This window comes from Podarcis tiliguerta (assembly GCF_965153285.1).
Source record: "Podarcis tiliguerta genome assembly, contig: HAP1_SCAFFOLD_109, whole genome shotgun sequence".
Lineage (NCBI taxonomy): Eukaryota > Metazoa > Chordata > Lepidosauria > Squamata > Lacertidae > Podarcis > Podarcis tiliguerta.
The window spans coordinates 48,147-65,387 of NW_028148667.1; the positions used below are offsets into that span (position 1 = coordinate 48,147).

At 44.3% G+C, this 17,241-nt stretch overlaps 1 protein-coding gene and 1 long non-coding RNA gene across 3 annotated transcripts in view; one reads left to right on the forward strand and one right to left on the reverse strand.

Annotated features, from left to right (window-relative positions):
* Window positions 1–17,241, forward strand: part of LOC310669964 (DGAT1/2-independent enzyme synthesizing storage lipids-like) — a 61,540-nt gene that overhangs the window by 35,489 nt on the left and 8,810 nt on the right. Inside the window, exons 1-2 of one of the 2 annotated variants that reach the window (XM_083458539.1) lie at window positions 13,937–14,090; window positions 15,559–15,933. In XM_083458539.1, the coding sequence (XP_083314665.1) occupies window positions 15,654–15,933 (280 nt within the window). In that variant the 5' untranslated portion in view covers window positions 13,937–14,090; window positions 15,559–15,653. Of the gene's footprint in view, window positions 1–13,936; window positions 14,091–15,558; window positions 15,934–17,241 lie in introns of those variants that run through there. The other variant, XM_083458540.1, reaches the window with a different exon arrangement.
* LOC310669967 lies at window positions 6,121–9,895 on the reverse strand. The gene is made up of 2 exons (XR_014507463.1): window positions 9,697–9,895; window positions 6,121–6,479 (listed from the first exon to the last, which is right to left on the reverse strand). It is a non-coding gene; the product is annotated as an uncharacterized lncRNA (long non-coding RNA).

The window sequence follows — 17,241 nt, forward strand, 5'->3', positions numbered from 1 at the left end:
TTCCCCTTTTGGAGACTTACACTGGTAGCACCAGAATCAAAGAGTGTAACGGGAAGGCGAATGTTTAATTGAACCTTGAAATAATGCTATATCTGAAAGAGTAATGTCTACAAATCTTCTGTATCAAAACAGTGACACTTCTTTTATGTTTATAAAAGGCTGTTCCAGGATCTGAGCCCTGTAAAGCCTCTCTTCCTTCCAGAGGGGAGGGATTGTGAGCGGGAGACGATTCCCGTTTCACGCAGGTGGCATTCTGCCCCCTGCACTCTCATCATCGCTGTTGCGCCACGCCTCCCAGTTGGGCACCCAATCAGGGGCCACCGCGGGGGCATGGTTTAGCTGCTCAAATGTGGCCGTGCCAGCTCTCCCCACCATTGCGCTTCAGATTTTCCACGAGTCAAGTGTTCCTGCTCATCATGATCTTGTTTGAGCCAAGCACATGGAAGAGTTACAAATTCAGAAGTTCCTGTTCCGATTCTGGAGTTGTGAGGTTTGGAGGAAGGGGTCCAGTGATTTTACCTGCATTTGTACTCTTATTTCACCTTAGTAATTTTTGTGGGGCATCTGGAGGGTTCCTGGCTGTTGTTTTGCTTTAGTTAGAGTGAGGTCTCGGGTGGCAGCGGGTCGCTCCAGCACTGCCGACAGCACTGTTCTCCCAGGCTCCTCACCAATCCAGCGAGCCTCTTGGGCTCGGGTGGCGGTTAGGCATTGGAATGTGTTGTTGGTGTATGGAAGGGCAAGGTGTGGCCATCGCCTACCCCTTCGCTTATGAGTATTCCATCAAAGGAATCCGGTGGTCGTGGATCCTGTCCGATGCCCTGTGTGGCGGGGGGCCATGGCATGACCCTCGGTGACATCAGGGGAGAGCTTATAGTTGTATTTGCATCAACAGGCTCCCCCTACTGGTGGTTAACCCCTCATCAGACTCACCCCTCTCCGAGTGGGTGGAGTCAAATTTGCTGTGGTCCAATGCCTAAGCCAATACCTTCTCACATGCTGTAATCAATAAAGTTGTGGCCTTTTCTTGCCCATTAACCTAATATACTGTCTCCACGTGTCTTCATTACCTAAGCGGGGATCGGGTCCTCGAATCACAACACAAATCTTTCTGCAAAAGCTCTTGTGTATGCTCATTGAGTCTCAGGACTTGGACAGCATAATGACGATACTAAAACACTCACTTGCTGAACAAGAACATGGAATACATGGAGTAGGCTTTGTTGCGTGGCGAGTCCCCTCCCCCCAAGTGAAATGAACAGACTGGACACATTATTTAAGGCTAATGGGCATAAAAATGCCACAACTTTATTGATTACAGGAATTGGAAGGTATTGGCCTTAGGCATTGGCTCCTATCGACTACCTGGCATGGGGACCGGGAAGGGTTATCCACCAGCCATGGGAGTCCTGTTGAAGTACACCAACTAGGATCCCACGGGTGTCACCGCTCGGGGGCGTGCCGGAGGCCCTCACCTCCCTAGGTTTCAGACAGGGCAACGCCCCCCGGAGTCCTCTACCGGACTACCCTTTTCATTGGGGGAAGGTGATGGCGCTTCCTTCCCCCCTTCATTTGCATAACAGTTAACCCCTGCCAATGCCTATACCGAAGAAGTTGTGACGTTTGCTACGAGGTAGGTGAAAAAACCAAAAGGCTGGAAGTGCGCCAAGTTGGAAAAATTCCTAGGAGGCCCCTTGCGGCGACCAACCGTAGTCCATAGCAAGGTCAAAGCTAGCTAAGCCTAAAGGGTGAGTGGGATGGGAAAACCGGGCAGCTGGAATGGGGCAAAGACGGCGGTCCCCGGGCGTACCTGGGGTTTTTTGGGCTAGGCCACACCTCCCCTGCCCGTCGATTGGCGGGCAGGGTCGCGGACACGCCCGGGGATTCCCTCTTTTCACGGGGGATAATACCAGCCCCCTCGTGTGTGGGAGGGGGTGGCCTGCAAACCCCCCTCCTCTCAAGCTTGGAAGTGGCTCTATCAAAAACGATCTTGTGAAGCTCTTGTCAAAAGTCCCTACCGGCATTAATGAACGACTTTCAACTCTTTGAATAAAACTCACCAAAAACCAACAGGCTACTATTCTAAGTGCTTATGCACCAACACGGGATGTCGATGAAGACATTAAAGATAATTTTTACTCTCAGCTGGATATCAGGGTTTTATATAGTGCAAGTGTAGAATTCTTTGTTTTTGTTGCAGAAATTAAATCTTGCAGCAGCAAGGGTGTTTCCGATGCTGCTATAGCCTCAGGGCCAAACTCCCTTTCCAACATATGTTTCGATTGGATGTATTGCCATTGTTTTTCACTGGTTAATCCATACTTTACTTGCAAAGTCTTATGTTCCACAAATTTGTAATTTTCATCAATTAACTGATTCAATGTCAAAATACCTTTTTTCATCCAATTTTGCCAAATTATTACAGTATTTTTCACTCCACAAGGTGCACCAGACCATAAGGCGCACCTAGTTTTTAGAGGAGGAAAACATGAAAAAAAATATTCTGAATCAAATGTTGTACTAAACTATTTAAAGCAGCAAAGCAGGCGGCTCCTGTCCACTTTGCTGCTTTAAGCGCGCCTCAGAGGAGGGAAGGAAGGGTAATCATGGCTTATCTAAGTCCAGTTAATAATGCTGAGCCTGACTTTATATGCATCTCAAAGCCCTTGACATATATACATTATAATGACATGCAGAGATAAGCCTCCTGCAGAGGAGCAGGGGAGGAGAAGGGAGAGAGCCATCATAGCTCAATGGGGAGAGCATGGAGATGATCCCATCCCAAGTTCAGTCCTTGAAAGATTCTCCAGGTAGGGCTGAGGGTATGTCTCCTGAAACCCTGGTGAGCCTCTGCCCATCGGTGAAGACAAAACTGAGCTAAATGGGCTCAGGGGTCCTGACGTGGTACAGGGAAGGTCCCTCTGTTCCTGTTTAAATTAGCCCTTTCCTCAGAACCACGAGGACTACTATCTTAGTTTGTTTTTAAAGGGAACAGCTGTAACCTCAGTGGCTTTGCATGCAGAACATCACACGTTCAATCCCTGGCTTCTCCAGGCCTGAAGCCCTCTTGAAGTTGCTTTTACAGCTCAGGGGAAAGGGTAGGCAGCCACAGCATCTGTAGACTGTAGCATCCTGAATTAAGGGAGGGAGGGATTCCCGTTGCAGCCAAAGGATTGTTTGAGGCCACCACGAAAGAGCTGATCTTAAGCTTGAAACCAGGACTTGCTCTTTAACCATGCTGCTCCTCCAGTTGCCAATGCCATCCATGTAACCTGTGTGAAGATCAAGCGTGGGTTGCGTCCAGGAACCTGGATGGATTTCTTTCATGTGTGTGCATGTTTTCATCTTTAAATAAGCAGCCAGTGCACGTTTCCGGCTCTTATGGCCATTGAGATTAGCCTGGCTGTCTCAGTGGAAATCTGGGGAGGCTGAGGTGGACTTTCCAGTGGTCAAAGTGTGGTTGTGTCTTCATGCCCGGCATCTATTTCCTGCCCTCTTTCCCCACGGCACCCGGCACCCTGCTTCAAAGGAGGAGGGAAGGAAGGGGAGCCATGGATCCTCTGCTCGCAACTGCAGCGGATTCCCTCCGCTTTGAAGCAGGAAAGTGGGAGAGGAGCTGCTTACATGAGTGTAAGCTGCTCCCCTCCCTCTTTCCTGCTTCAAAGGGAGCCCGGGAGGAGGGAGGGATGGATGGAATCCCCTTCCCTCCCTCCTCCCCAGCTCAGCAGCAGCGGTTCTTGCTGGCCTTACAATGAGCCGGACAGCAGCCCCGTCCATCCCATCCCTCCTCCCGCCTCGCTGTAAAGCCAGCCAGAGCCACACACAGGCTCTACGCAGCTCTTGCTTTAAAGGGAGAGCTGCGCAGAGCATGTCAGCAGCAGCGGCTCTTGCTGGCTTCGCTCCCTGAGACGCACAGACATTCCCCCTTACTTTTTTTTGGGGGGGGGGTGCGTCCTATGGAGCGAAAAATACTGTACTTGATTTCCAATTTTTGGGTTGGCCCGTATTGTTAATTTCTCATGCTGAAAGGGGTCAGACTTATTATTTTTATTTATATTCATCCAAATTTTTATAGGTGCTTTAATAGTCTCCAGGATAATAGGATGTTTCATAAAATTGGAGCCGAGTTTACTCAGCAGGTAGGCCAGGTGATATAGTTCCAGATTTGGGAGACCAAAGCCACCTTCCTTAGTTGGAAGTTGCATTTTATGTAGTGATATTTTTGGTGGCTTTGTACCCCATAGGCATGATCTAAATTGTTGATTTGTTTTTTGGAAGTAAAATTTGGGAATATATATTGGTAATCCTCAAAGAATATATAAAAGCTTTGGAACAACATTCATTTTGAGGACATTAACCTTTCCCCAAAGGGAAAGGTTTAGAGGTCTCCACCTTTCAATATCAAAAGAAATCTCATTAATAATTTGATTCAAATTTAATTTTACAATTTGGTCTATATCCAATGAAATCATTATACCCAAGTCTTTGCACTTCCGAATTTGATGGTTTCTATCCTATGTAGCCCTTGGCCCAACTGGTTAAATCTCTGATTTTGTCCAATTTATAGAATATCCCGATATTCTGCCAAAGGTTTTTATTTTCTCCATAATTTTTGGAATTGTTTCTTCTGGTTTTGTAATAAATAAAAGGATATCATCCGCAAATAATGAAATTTTGTATTTATCTTTGTTGTGTTTTACACCTTTGATATGCTCATGCTTCCAAACTACTCTTAAGGACCATCTACTTTCGGAGTTCCCTGATAACATTGAGGAACACTGGACCAAAATAAAAACATCCATTGTTGCAGCCCATGAACACCTGGTGGATAAAAAAATGCTCAAGAGATCCAGCACTTAGCCAACACTCATGATGCATACAGTTTCTTTAAATCCACAAAGACCATCTATGGGCCACTAAATCATGGCATATGCCCCCTATGCTCAACAGACAGTACCACACTTCTAAAAGATAAAAAAGCTATTGCACTGTGATGGAAAGAACATTACAAACATCTCCTTAACCACAACTCTCTGTAACTGCTGAAGTCCTCTCACAAATTAGAGATGAGCTTGCAGTATCTGTAAATCGGTGAGAATTGTGTACAGCTATTAACCAAACGAAAAACAACAAAGCGAGCGGATCTGATGGGATACTTACCTGTATATGGTGTTTATTGACATGACTAAGGCCTTCGACACTGTAAATCGTATTTCCCTTTGGACTATCCTTATGAAAATTAGTTGCCCAGATAACATCATTCGGTTCCTCCATGATAATATGACAGCAACAATCACAGAACAGTGAACCATTCACAGTGCGTTCAGGTGTTAAACAGGGTTGTGTTATCGCCCCAACTCTATTCATTCTATTTAATGCTATGATCCTGCACTTTGTTGAAGGGAAACTCCCCACAAGAGTAGAAATTATATATCTAACATATGGAAAGCTCTTTAATCTGAGTAGGCTGAAAGCAAAGAAAGCAAAGAGTAGGCTGAAAGCTAATAGAGTCTTCCCCGGGAAAAGGGGGTCGAACTGCCCTTTCTCAAGTCTGTCAGCCAACTCTCAACTGCAGAGTCTTGTCCTTTGTTCACTTAGTTCAATTTCTGAGTCTAACTCTTTCCCTGGGCTCTGGGGGGCCACGTTCCTGACACAAGAGAGGATGAAAGAAGATACTGAAGCGGTGAAATTCATAAAGAGGCTCTAGATAAGATGACCATTTTGGAATTAAATCAAAAAGATCTGATTCTTTGTCTGAGAGGTATAGCAGAAGATGTGATGGTGGAATTAAGTGAAAAAATAATAAAATAGCTTACTAGCCTGATTGAATTGGAAGAAGAAACGGTTAGGGTGGCGGTGGACAAAAATTTTCATGTGAAATCTAGATAGGCTAAAGCAAAAACAAGCAAACAGACTGCTGAGTGACTGCTTGTTGTTTTTTAATTCAAAGAGAATTCAGGACAGAGTAATACAGATTCACTACAATGATTACAATGACAAGCCAATCGCAACTGACTTCAAATAGCACATGCTGTCCCCCAGATTTTCAAGAATTGAAGAGGAGAAAAGCTATTTTTCTTTTTAAATGTAAGTGATTTCAATAGCTTTTTTTAAAAAAAAAAAAAAAAAAAGCAGGGGTAGGAAATACTTGGAACTCCAGATATCATTTGACCCCTAAACAGGATGTTAGCCGTCCTCAACTGTTTAGGATGCTAGATCAAGGATGTCAACACATTAAGTCTTATCTAGGATAATCGTGAAGGCAATGCAAATTGCACAAAGATCACTCACCACTTTTGCCTCCAAAGCTACCCGAGCAAAACCAGTGCTGTTACCCCACATTATGTTGTAGTCATTACTAAAGTGTGATTCTCTACCTCCACCAGGGGCAATGCCCAGTAAATGGCCTTTCTTCAAAATTTCCACACATTCAGCTTTATTGAAATCTTTCAAATTGATGGAATTAAAAAGTATCTTCAGCCCTGAAAAAAGAAGCCCCAAATAGAAAGAAAATGCATTTTATATAACGCTTATTTAGGAAATATTGTGGACGCTATACAAGTGTCATTATTCCAAAGATATTGCACTGTTACAGATCACAAGCATAGTTCTCTGCCAATCCTTTTCAAGTAGGATTTCGTGGAAGTGCTGAGGTGGCTACCTTTTTAGACATGCGTTCCACAAGTCAAGTCTGTAGTACAACAGAATGACATTCAAGTTTGCATTATGATAAAAATACAGGCCACAGTGCCTTGCGGCATGCATAGAGAGACAGATACACACATGGCACAGATGAGCCCATGCTGGCTGAATCCTGCCTACACCAACATAAGTTCATCTTTTCATGCACAGGTAAGTGGGTGGAGATTATATGCTGCATTAATTCACCCAATGGACAAATTCACCCCCCAAACAGAGCACTCTGTGCTACAGGGCATTTTTGGGCTCTGTACTTCCTTCCTTCCTTATTTAAATAACCCTTTGGTGGTGTCATAGTTCCTTACTGTGGCTGCTGTGTGCATGCAGAGGAAGATGATGTGTGGGGAGTGGCAGTGGAGGGCCATGAACACTCCAGCAGGGGTATCACGTGGGTTTGATTGCAGTGTCACATGGGAGCATAAAAGCTTTGTGTGGGAGTGCTTGATTGGCCATGTGTTTGGGTGGGGCCCTGTTTTCTGGTATCTTTGTACCTGAAGAAATCATCAAGTTGGAGACCCAGTTTCCTACGCCTTGTCCTATTCTGGCATTAAAGTCAGAAGCAATCATATGCAGTTACAGCACAGAAATCAGATGTCACTTTATCCAGTTGGCCCCATTTTTTAGATCCCTGAGGAAGAATGTAGAAAGTAATCTCATAGCTGTTATGAGGCCAGATAAAGTATTCCTGGAATCTGTGATCATGGGCCAAAAGACACAGGAGCTGGGTATGTTTAGCCTGGAGAAGAGGAGGTTAAGGGGTGATATGATAGCCATGTTCAAATATATAAAAGGATGTCATATAGAGGAGGGAGAAAGGTTGTTTTCTCCTGCTCCAGGGAAGCGGACATGGAGCAATGGATCCAAACTACAAGAAAGAAGATTCCACCTAAACATTAGGAAGAACTTCCTGACAGTAAGAGCTGTTTGACAGTGGAATTTGCTGCCAAGGAGTGTGGTAGAGTATTCTTCTTTGGAGGTCTTTAAGCAGAGGCTTGACAACCATATGTCAGGAGTGCTCTGATGGTGTTTCCTGCTTGGCAGGGGGTTGGACTCGATGGCCCTTGTGGTCTCTTCCAACTCTATGATTCTATGATCCTATGACATGCTGTGTTGGAAACATAGGTAAAGGTAAAGGGACCCCTGACCATTAGGTCCAGTCATGGCCGACTCTGAGGTTGCGGCGCTCATCTCGCTTCTGGGTACAGCTTCCGGGTCATGTGGTCAGCAGGACTAAGCTGCTTCTGGCGAACCATGCTTCTGGGTTATTGGAGATCATGCCACAATACTCAGCCATCATATCATTATGTGAGATGAGTTCTTCAGAGGTCCAGAATATGAGAAGTCCATGTGAAATCTACCATATTTTTCGCTCCGTTAGACGCACCTTGTTTTAGAAGGGGGGAACACGAAAAAAAAATTCTCACCCTCTCTGCTCAGCACCCCTTCAGCGAAGCTGCATGAAAAACGGAACCCCTTCCATTTCTCCTCCCGCTTGGCTTAAGGGTCGCTGCTCAGCTCTCTGCTGAAGCTGGGAGAGTCTTCCTCTCCTGGCTGCAGCGAAAGGAACCTGAATCCTGCGGAGTGCAGTGGGAACTCGCGCTGTGCTCCAAAGGCTTCAGGAGGCTATCCCTGAAGCGTGGAGAGCGAGAGGGCTCCCTCTGCGCTTCGGAGCCTTCGCGTTGCTATCGCTAAAGCCAAGGAGCCTGCATTCGTTCCATAGGACACACACATTTCCCCCTAATTTTTGGAGGGGGAAAAGTGCATCCTATAGAGTGAAAAATACAGTAATAATAAATAATTCAGATTGTAATTTAGTTTTTTGTTTTGTTTTGTTTTGTTTTTGAATTGGATTATGATTTGATTTGATTTGTTATTAATTGGATGTTCTTAATGGGAAATTTATAAAAAATATTATTATTATTATTATTATTTAAAACATCCTTTCCACCCACCCTTGCTAGGAATAGGGGAGCCCTCATCACTGGTATTTGAGGAATGATGAATTCCAGAGGTGCACTGTTTCAGCTAAAACAACATGTTTTTATCTCACATATATCTGAGTCTACATGCAATGCTTTCCCCCCGTTGGCTTGGACAGTAGTGTACACTTGACATTAGCTACCATCCATATCTATCCCAGCTTCAAATCAACCCTGACTAAAAGAAATGAACATCCTAGCTGTGTTTTAAGTTGACAGTGTGGAAACAGGCTAAGATGTTCATACAACTAATTTTTACACACACACACAAACACAGAGAGAAAGAGAGAGAGAGAGAGAGAGAGAGCGCACATCTCTCTTTCCCTCTCTCTCTGCTGACACCTGCACAGGAAGTAACAAATAATACAACTACTAGGACATCCTAAAAAGCAGAGGCATCACCTTGCCAACAAAGGTCCATATAGTTAAAGCTATGGTTTTCCCGGTAGTGATGTATGGAAGTGAGAGCTGGACCATAAAGAAGGCTGATCACCGAAGAATTGATGCTTTTGAATTATGGTGCTGGAGGAGCCTCTTGAGAGTCCCATGGACTGCAAGAAGATCAAACACATCCATTCTTAAGGAAATCAGCCCTGAGTGCTCACTGGAAGGACAGATTGTGAAGCTGAGGCTCCAATACTTTGGCCACCTCATGAGAAGAGAAGACTCCCTGGAAAAGGGAGGGGGAAATTGAGGGCACAAGGAGAAGGGGAAGACAGAAGACAAGATGGTTGGACAGTGTTCTCGAAGCTACCAGCATGAATTTGAACAAACTGCGGGAGCCAATGGAAGACAGGAGTGCCTGGCGTGCTCTGGTCAATGGGGTCACGAAGAGTTGGACATGGCTAAATGACTAAAAACAACAACAGGACATTTGCAAACGAAGCAGGGTCTACTATGGTTTCAAACTGAATGAGAGACTTTGATGAGATTCCTGCATTGAAGAGGGTTGACTAGATGACCCTTGGAATCCCTTCCAGTTCTACACTTTATGATTCTAGGAACAATTTTTTTTACTAACATTCCTGGTAAGTCTAAATCGCCTTTGCTTCAGTCACCTCTCTGTGGATGCAGCAGAAGTCCTGTCTGGTGCACTTTTTTGTAGGCTAATTTCCACCCCTATGGAGAAACGTCCCTTTCTGTGGTGCTTTAATGAGACTCTGATGAGTGTGCCAGTTGTATGAAGAAACCAAGCATTGTGAAAAAGACTACAAAGAGGTTGTGCCCATTTGTAATTAAAGATTATGAAGCCACACCTACAATAGCAGCCATGTCACATAACCAGCTATTGACTAACGGGTAAAGGTAGGTATTGTGACAACTGTGTTACCTCCATTTGCTGGTGGCTTCTCCCACTATAATATGTGTATGAGAAAGGAACATGATGTAAAACACAAACCTTAATAACATGTTCGGTTAATAATATTGAATCCTAGTGCTGCTCCAGTAAAAGCTCTTTCATTGGCACCATTTAATTATGCAGCATGTATTGCTTGCTTTGGAGCCCCAGAAATTCCAGGTTGACATGCTCTGATATCACAGGGTCTCTGGCAAATACACTACTCTCAATAATGGATGAAGCAAATCAGAAGCATAACTAACCACCCTGGGTGATCCACTGAGCTCAGGTATTGTTGTGAGTCGTGAGGGCCACTCCCTGCAAGGCCCTTTCCACCTGGCCTAGGGGGTGGGGCCCAGACTCACAGCTCTACTAAAGCGGTGCCTGGTGAGACCAGAGGGACATTGCCTGACAACAACATGTTCAATACTGTCAGGTGGAGGTGAAAGATCCAAGTCCAGCATGCGTTCATCAGTTAAGTCAGAGGAATAATCGCATACATACATGTTGGTCCATTTTACTCTGTCATGCAGTGCCTGCAATTCAGTCACAGACTCATTAAAAACTGAAGTTCATCAGGCGGTTTACAATATGATGATGATCATATCTATCTACATCTACATCATCTACATCTACATCTACATCTACCTCTACATCTACATCTACATCATCTACATCTATATCTATATCTATATCTATATCTATAGTTTTATCCCCCCCCTCCCCCAGTGGCAGCAAGAAGCAGAGAAAAACAAGAAGAGTTCTTACTAATGAGTTTATTCAATCATCACAGCGAGAGACAATGGCATTGCTCCAACTGAGATCCTCTCCACTCCCTTCCTACCAACAGCACTTTTCCTTACACTGGCCGCCAGGGGCTAATTGTCTCTGAGTCCTTTGCTCTTGAACTCTCAACAAACGCCGGGTTCTGGGAGAAGGGGGGTCAGAAATACTCTCCAGTGATACTCTCTCAGCTGGCTGCTCTGGCTCTGTCTCCTCACCAGGGCATATCTTTCTAAGGTAAAGGTAAAGGTAAAGGTAAAGGTACCCCTGCCCGTACGGGCCAGTCTTGACAGACTCTAGGGTTGTGCGCTCATCTCACTCTAGGGGCTGGGAGCCAGCGCTGTCTGCAGACACTTCCGGGTCACCTGGCCAGCGTGACGAAGCTGCTCCAGCGAACTGGCACCAGAGCAGCTCACGGAACGCCGTTTACCTTCCCGCTAGAAAGCAGTACCCATTTATCTACTTGCACTTATTTGTGCTTTCGAACTGCTAGGTGGGCAGGAGCTGGGACCGAACGACGGGAGCTCACCCTGCTGCGGGGATTCGAACTGCCAACCATGCGATCGGCAAGTCCTACGCGCTGAGGTTTTACCCACAGTGCCACCCGTGTCCCTTTATATCTTTCTAAACATATCTGTAACTTGCCTTGGAATGCTCCAAAATTTGCTATCAGCCTCAGTTTTTTGCTGGTTATTCATCTTCTTGTAAAAACAGAGCAAAAATGAGGAAGCACAGAGAACCAAATACACTACTCTCAATAATGGATAAAGCAAATCAGAAGCATAACTAACCACCCTGGGTGATCCACTGAGCTCAGGTATTGCTGTGAGTAGTGAGGGCCGCTCCCTGCAAGGCCCTTTCCACCTGGCCTAGGGGCTGGGGCCCAGACTGACCAGCTCTACTAAAGTGCTGCCTGGTGAGACCAGAGGGACATTGCCTGACAACAAACCCTAACTATTGGATTATTTTGCCCCATCTTTTAGTGCCTGCCAAACAGCCGAGACATGCTTATGATAATGTTTTATTCTTTTGTTAATTAGTTATGCTGTTTTAAATGTGCATTTTATATTTGACCTCACTTAGCAGTGGTTTCTTTAAAAAATGTTTAAGTTTTGTTTTTTGTTAACTTACTTCGTGGAGTGTGTATTCCGTAGTTTACCTCCTTTCTAATGTTTTATTTTGAAATCTTTGGGATAATTTAGTTTGTTGTTGTTTTTTTAGTTAATTATGTTGCTTTGACTGTATACTCTATATTTGACTTTCTTCAGATTGTCTTATTGATGTTTTAATGTGCTTTAAACCGCTTTGAGATTTTTCTTAAAATATAAAGCGGTATAGAAATGAAATAAATAATTAGATAATCTAATAATTAAATAAATGGTACTTCTATCGCAAACAAAAGTGGGCCTAAAAAGGTTGATGAGGGCGTTCTCAGGATACTGCCAAAGAGAACACCTGGCTGTGAATTACAAGAAAACTAAAGTCAAACTAGAGAAAACTAAATTTTCAAGAAATTATAGGACCCATAGGCGGTATGTGAATAATCTGTTGATCGAACAAGTTAAAGTCTTTAAATAGCTTTGCCCTATTTTTCAGTCAGCAGGGTTGTGGGGAGCACACCAGAAATATGCAAAGGAAAAAGCATCTCAAAGCGCCAAAATTCTGACAGGTTTTTTACATACAAAGGTGGCAATCGTATACCATCAGACCTGTTTAAAGCTAAACCCCTGGCACAGTTATTATATGGGCTCAGATTTGGACAGGGCCTCACCTTGGATCTGCAGAAGCTGTTCAACCTCAGTTCCTAAGGCAATTTGTTTCTGTTCCATCGTGTGTACCAAATGCTTCATTGCGCTTAGAGGCTAGTCTAGCCTTTTCAACATAGACTGAAATTAGTGGAGCTCCATTTTTAAGACTGAAATTAGTGGAGCTCCAACCAGGGCTTTTGTTGAACCAATAAATCTTAAATAATTAACGGCTGGAGTCATCTCGTGGGGCGGGTAGGAGACCCAAGCCTTGCATTCTTGATCCCCCTTTTCTACTTATATTTTATAAATTTCACTGATTTCCCCTTTTATAACTGTATTTTCTTCTTTATCGCCTCTTTTTGTAGAGCAGTCTCTATCCTCCTACATTATCTGTTCACAGACCAGAAATGCTGCAACACATGGCTCTTGACCATACAACGTCTAGGTCCTGGTCTCCATGGCAACCATGAGACCATCTCAGTAAATTAAAGGCCCAACACATAAGACAGAACATATCCTAGTTCAGGTCTCTCCAAGGGAGTGGGAAGGCAGAGATCCATTCGCAGGGACGTTTGTGCTGAGCCCATTGTCTGAGATGGATAATTTGATGGTGAAATTCAAAGTGATGATGCAGTGCCCTTCTATAAGGCTGGGGGATCCATAAAGGTGGTCTGTTCCCAGAGACTTATGGTATCTGGTGGGTTCCTGAATACTCAGGAATTTTCAAGTTGGCATGCTCACCACTTCTGTCAAAGTCTTGCTATAGAATTGGGAATTAAGGTAGGCACTTGACAGGTTGGCTCTCAAGTGTCATCCTCAACACTCAAGTGCCTTCCTCAACACTAAAGCAAACAGGGCTCCCTCATATTCTCAGGAGTGTCAGGCGATGAAGTAGAACAGTGCCTGGAAGGGAATCAGCAGCTTGCAAGGCAACATCTCTCTCTGGAAAGACTGTGATTTTATCTGCCTTTTAGAAGACAGGAGTGCCTGGATTCCTGTGGTCCATGGGGTCACAAAGAGTTGGACACGACTAAACAACAAAGTGGTTTTAATGAGTTTTAATCAGCTTTAACTCTTCTTCAAGTGATTCATGAAGTGGCTAGTGAAGATAAGATACATGTGCTTTTTATGTTTTCTGGTTATGTTTGGCTTTTAGAAGCCATGGATATTTGTTCTTAATGAGTCTATGACTGAATCGCAGACAGAGTGTTGCGAGTACAATTCCTACCTTTACTCCTTAGTCAAGAACTGGTTTTCTGTGACCAGTATGTAATTGTCATTATGAATATTCTTGTAGGTGTGACTCAATACTTTATGTTTGATTACAAATGGCCACAACTTCCCCATGTCTTCTCTCTTTTTCACAATGCTTGGTTTGTTCATACAGATGGCACACCCACCACAGTCTCATTAAACCTCCACATAAAGGGACATGTCTCCATAGTGGTGGAAATTAGCCTACGAAAAAGTAGAGCACCAGACAAGACTTTTGCTGCTCTCAGAGAGAGGTGACCAAAGTCAAGGCAATTTAGGCTTACCAGGAATGTAAGTAAAAGTTTTTGTTCATAGAAACATAAAATGTAGAGTTGGGAGGGGCCTAACGGGTTGTCTAGTCAACCCCCTGCAATCTCAACAAATGATTCTTGCTTAGTTTTGCAAATGTGCTAGTAATTGTGTTATTTGTCAGTTCCTGTACAGGGATCAGCAGAGAGAGAGAGAGAGAAATGCTGTCTTGTCTATGTGCGTATGTAAAAACCAGTTGTATGAAAATCTTAGCCTGTTTCCACATTGTCAATTTAAAACACAACTAGGATGTTCGCTACTTGTGGAGATGAAATTAAGCACCTACAGCTTTTCAGATATTATAACACTGAGAAGCAGAAATTAAATTCCTCCCTATAACACAGCTATTATTGGAATCAAAACAGCTGTGCTATAAAGCCTGCAAACCCTTATCAATTTTGTCTCTTTTCCCATACTTTTTTCTTGAAAGATGTAGTGGAGATAGAGTAAAGTAAAAAATATGCAATTTAACTATGTAAAGGTCTGTTTTTAGATGACTTAGTAATTTGTAGATAAAAATGCAATGGTTGTGTATTGTGGCATGGTCCCCAATAACCCAACGAGAAAGAAGTTCTAGAGGCAGTGATAACAGGGTTTGGCCATCGGCATCTGTTCTTCTCTGGCAGCAATGTTGCTATTCCACTTCACATCCCCAGAAAGAGGCACTTTGCAGTGAATTCCAAAATGCTGCCACCCATCAGCTCACTATTTCCCCCACCCTCCCTCTTGTTTGGTGTTGTGTTCGCTCCACATAATTTAAGGCGAGTGGATAGCCTCAGTACAAGAAACAACTGTGTAGCAGAGATCACTTTTAATTTGGAGGCACAAAGACACACACTCTCTCTGCTACAAGAAGTCTTCACTCTCTGAGCCCAGAGAGCGTTTCGAAGTATAAAGTTTTTGCTGAGGAAAAGTGCACACAGAAAGTGCAAAGTCCACATGCTCAAAAAAGTCCTGCAACTGCCAGAGTTCCCTCTGTGTAGACGTCTTGCAATGTGTCTAACTTCCATCAGATAAGCTCTTCACAAATCTGACACATTTCCCCCAGATCATTCCAACAGTATCCATGTCTCCAATGCCCAACAGTGAATGATGTAACTTGAGTTCCTTATCTATCCTGGGATATGTGTTAGTTTGCCCAGCAACACAAAGACGACAGTCACAAGATGCATGCAGCTGCACTTTTAGGAGGCGGGGAACCATTTCTGCTGACTCAAAGAGAAGTGACCCTTTCTCACTTTCCTTAATACTTCAGCAGTGGACTGAAACCAGCTTGCTTTACAAGAAATAAATGGAGTCATACACTTGTCATTTTGTATCTACTTGTATCTACTTGGCAAGTTACAGTGGGGAAAACTAGGAAAATATTAAATAGCAGGAGATTTCATGTAATCATGAACGCTTCTGGAATGGCAGTTCAAACTGATATACTGCATTTTCTGTTTTCCAGGTAAACAGTGGGGGAAATACCATCAAAACCAAAGAAGGTTTAACTGGATTGGCTTCCTTCCTTGGCATACACGTGGGGCTTCATATCAGGAAACCATGAGCTTCTTTACTCAAATGCTGGGAAACTGGATTAGTTTTCCTTCCTTGGAACAATACCTGAGCTCAGTGGCTCACTCTTGGTGGTTGAGTATGCTTCTGATTTTGCCTTGTTCAATCGTTATAATGACATATTTGTTCATCTGTGCAATCTCATTTTTGCTATATGTCTACAAGAAGAGGAATAACCAGCAAGAAACTGATTTTGATACCAAATGTTGGAAAAAGCCAAAGCAAATTACCTTTCAAGTTTTAGATACATTTGGAAAGATATGGCATGGTGAGTAAATGTTTCTTTCATACCAATAATTCAGCTACTATACTTTCATAGGACTGAGCACCAGAATTTCAGACTTGAGGCCCTGGAACAATAGTTACCACTACCGGTGTTTACCATGTGGTGGGTACACAGCGAATTTAATGAGTATATCATCGTGTAGTGAGACTCTGAGGGTGCAATTTTCTTGAGCATGGTAAATCACTAGGTAACCCTGAAGTATAAACTCTGGACACAAACCATGGAATTTGTCAGCACAGGATGTGATGATGTGGTGATGGCTGCTAATTTGGATGGACACTGCGTGAAAGAGTATGATGGAATACAGAGAGCTTTGGCTTGATCAAGAGGATCCATCTTATGTTCTCACTGCATCCCAGAGTGTAATGTTGCTTTAGATGTTGAAGCATAAATCAGAAACACATTACTAAAACCAAGCTTGGGTCATAAGGATGAAACCCTCTGGCTACTTAGGACATGGTCAAGGGTGCATCTGTCTGGGAAACTATTCTCTCACATTGTATAAAGTGATTCAGACAATGGCCTGAAGATGCCTGAAATTAGACCTCTTAGGGATGGGGAAAGAATGTGCAACACATATGAAAGTCAGGGGCATCTTAACCATTGGCGCTAGCGGTGTACGGCACCCGGGCACTGGGCTCACAGGGGTGCCAGGCTGAGAGTCCAGGGCCGATCGTTGGAGTCAAGGGAAGAGCTGCCGACAGCCGAGCGGAGCAGAGCCCGTCGGAGTTCTTCTTCTGCAGGCGGCTCTTCCCCGGACTCCAACGCTCGCTCCCAAACTCAGACCAACCTGCCCACAGCAGAAGAGCCTGCATGGCAGCTAACTGTTTCAGTGCCATACCCGGAGCACCATGTAACATTGTGGGCACTGCACGATGCATCCTGTTGCATGTGCCGAGCTGTGGGTTCCTTTGCTGGCTTTTCCGCTGTCGTCACACGCTCCCAGCACCGCCCAACGTGACGTCCCAGCGCAGAACAATGGGGAATGCAAGTGGCAGCAGAGGAAACATCTCTGGACAGGATCTGCTGTGCGCCAACAGTGCCGACGGCAGCAACAAATCTGACTAATAGGATCAAATGGATCTCAGTTGAAGAAGTTAGCTGCCATGCAGCAGGCGGTGTGGAGGCAGTAGGCAGACAGCGTGGCGACTGTGCCGCCTGATATTTTGTTCCCCCCTAGCATGAAAGCATGAAACCCGCACCCACCTTCATGCGCCCCTGTGCGTTTGGCGCTGGAACCCCCGTTAGTTGGCGCTGTGAGTCACTGCGTCTGCAACCATTCTAAAGATA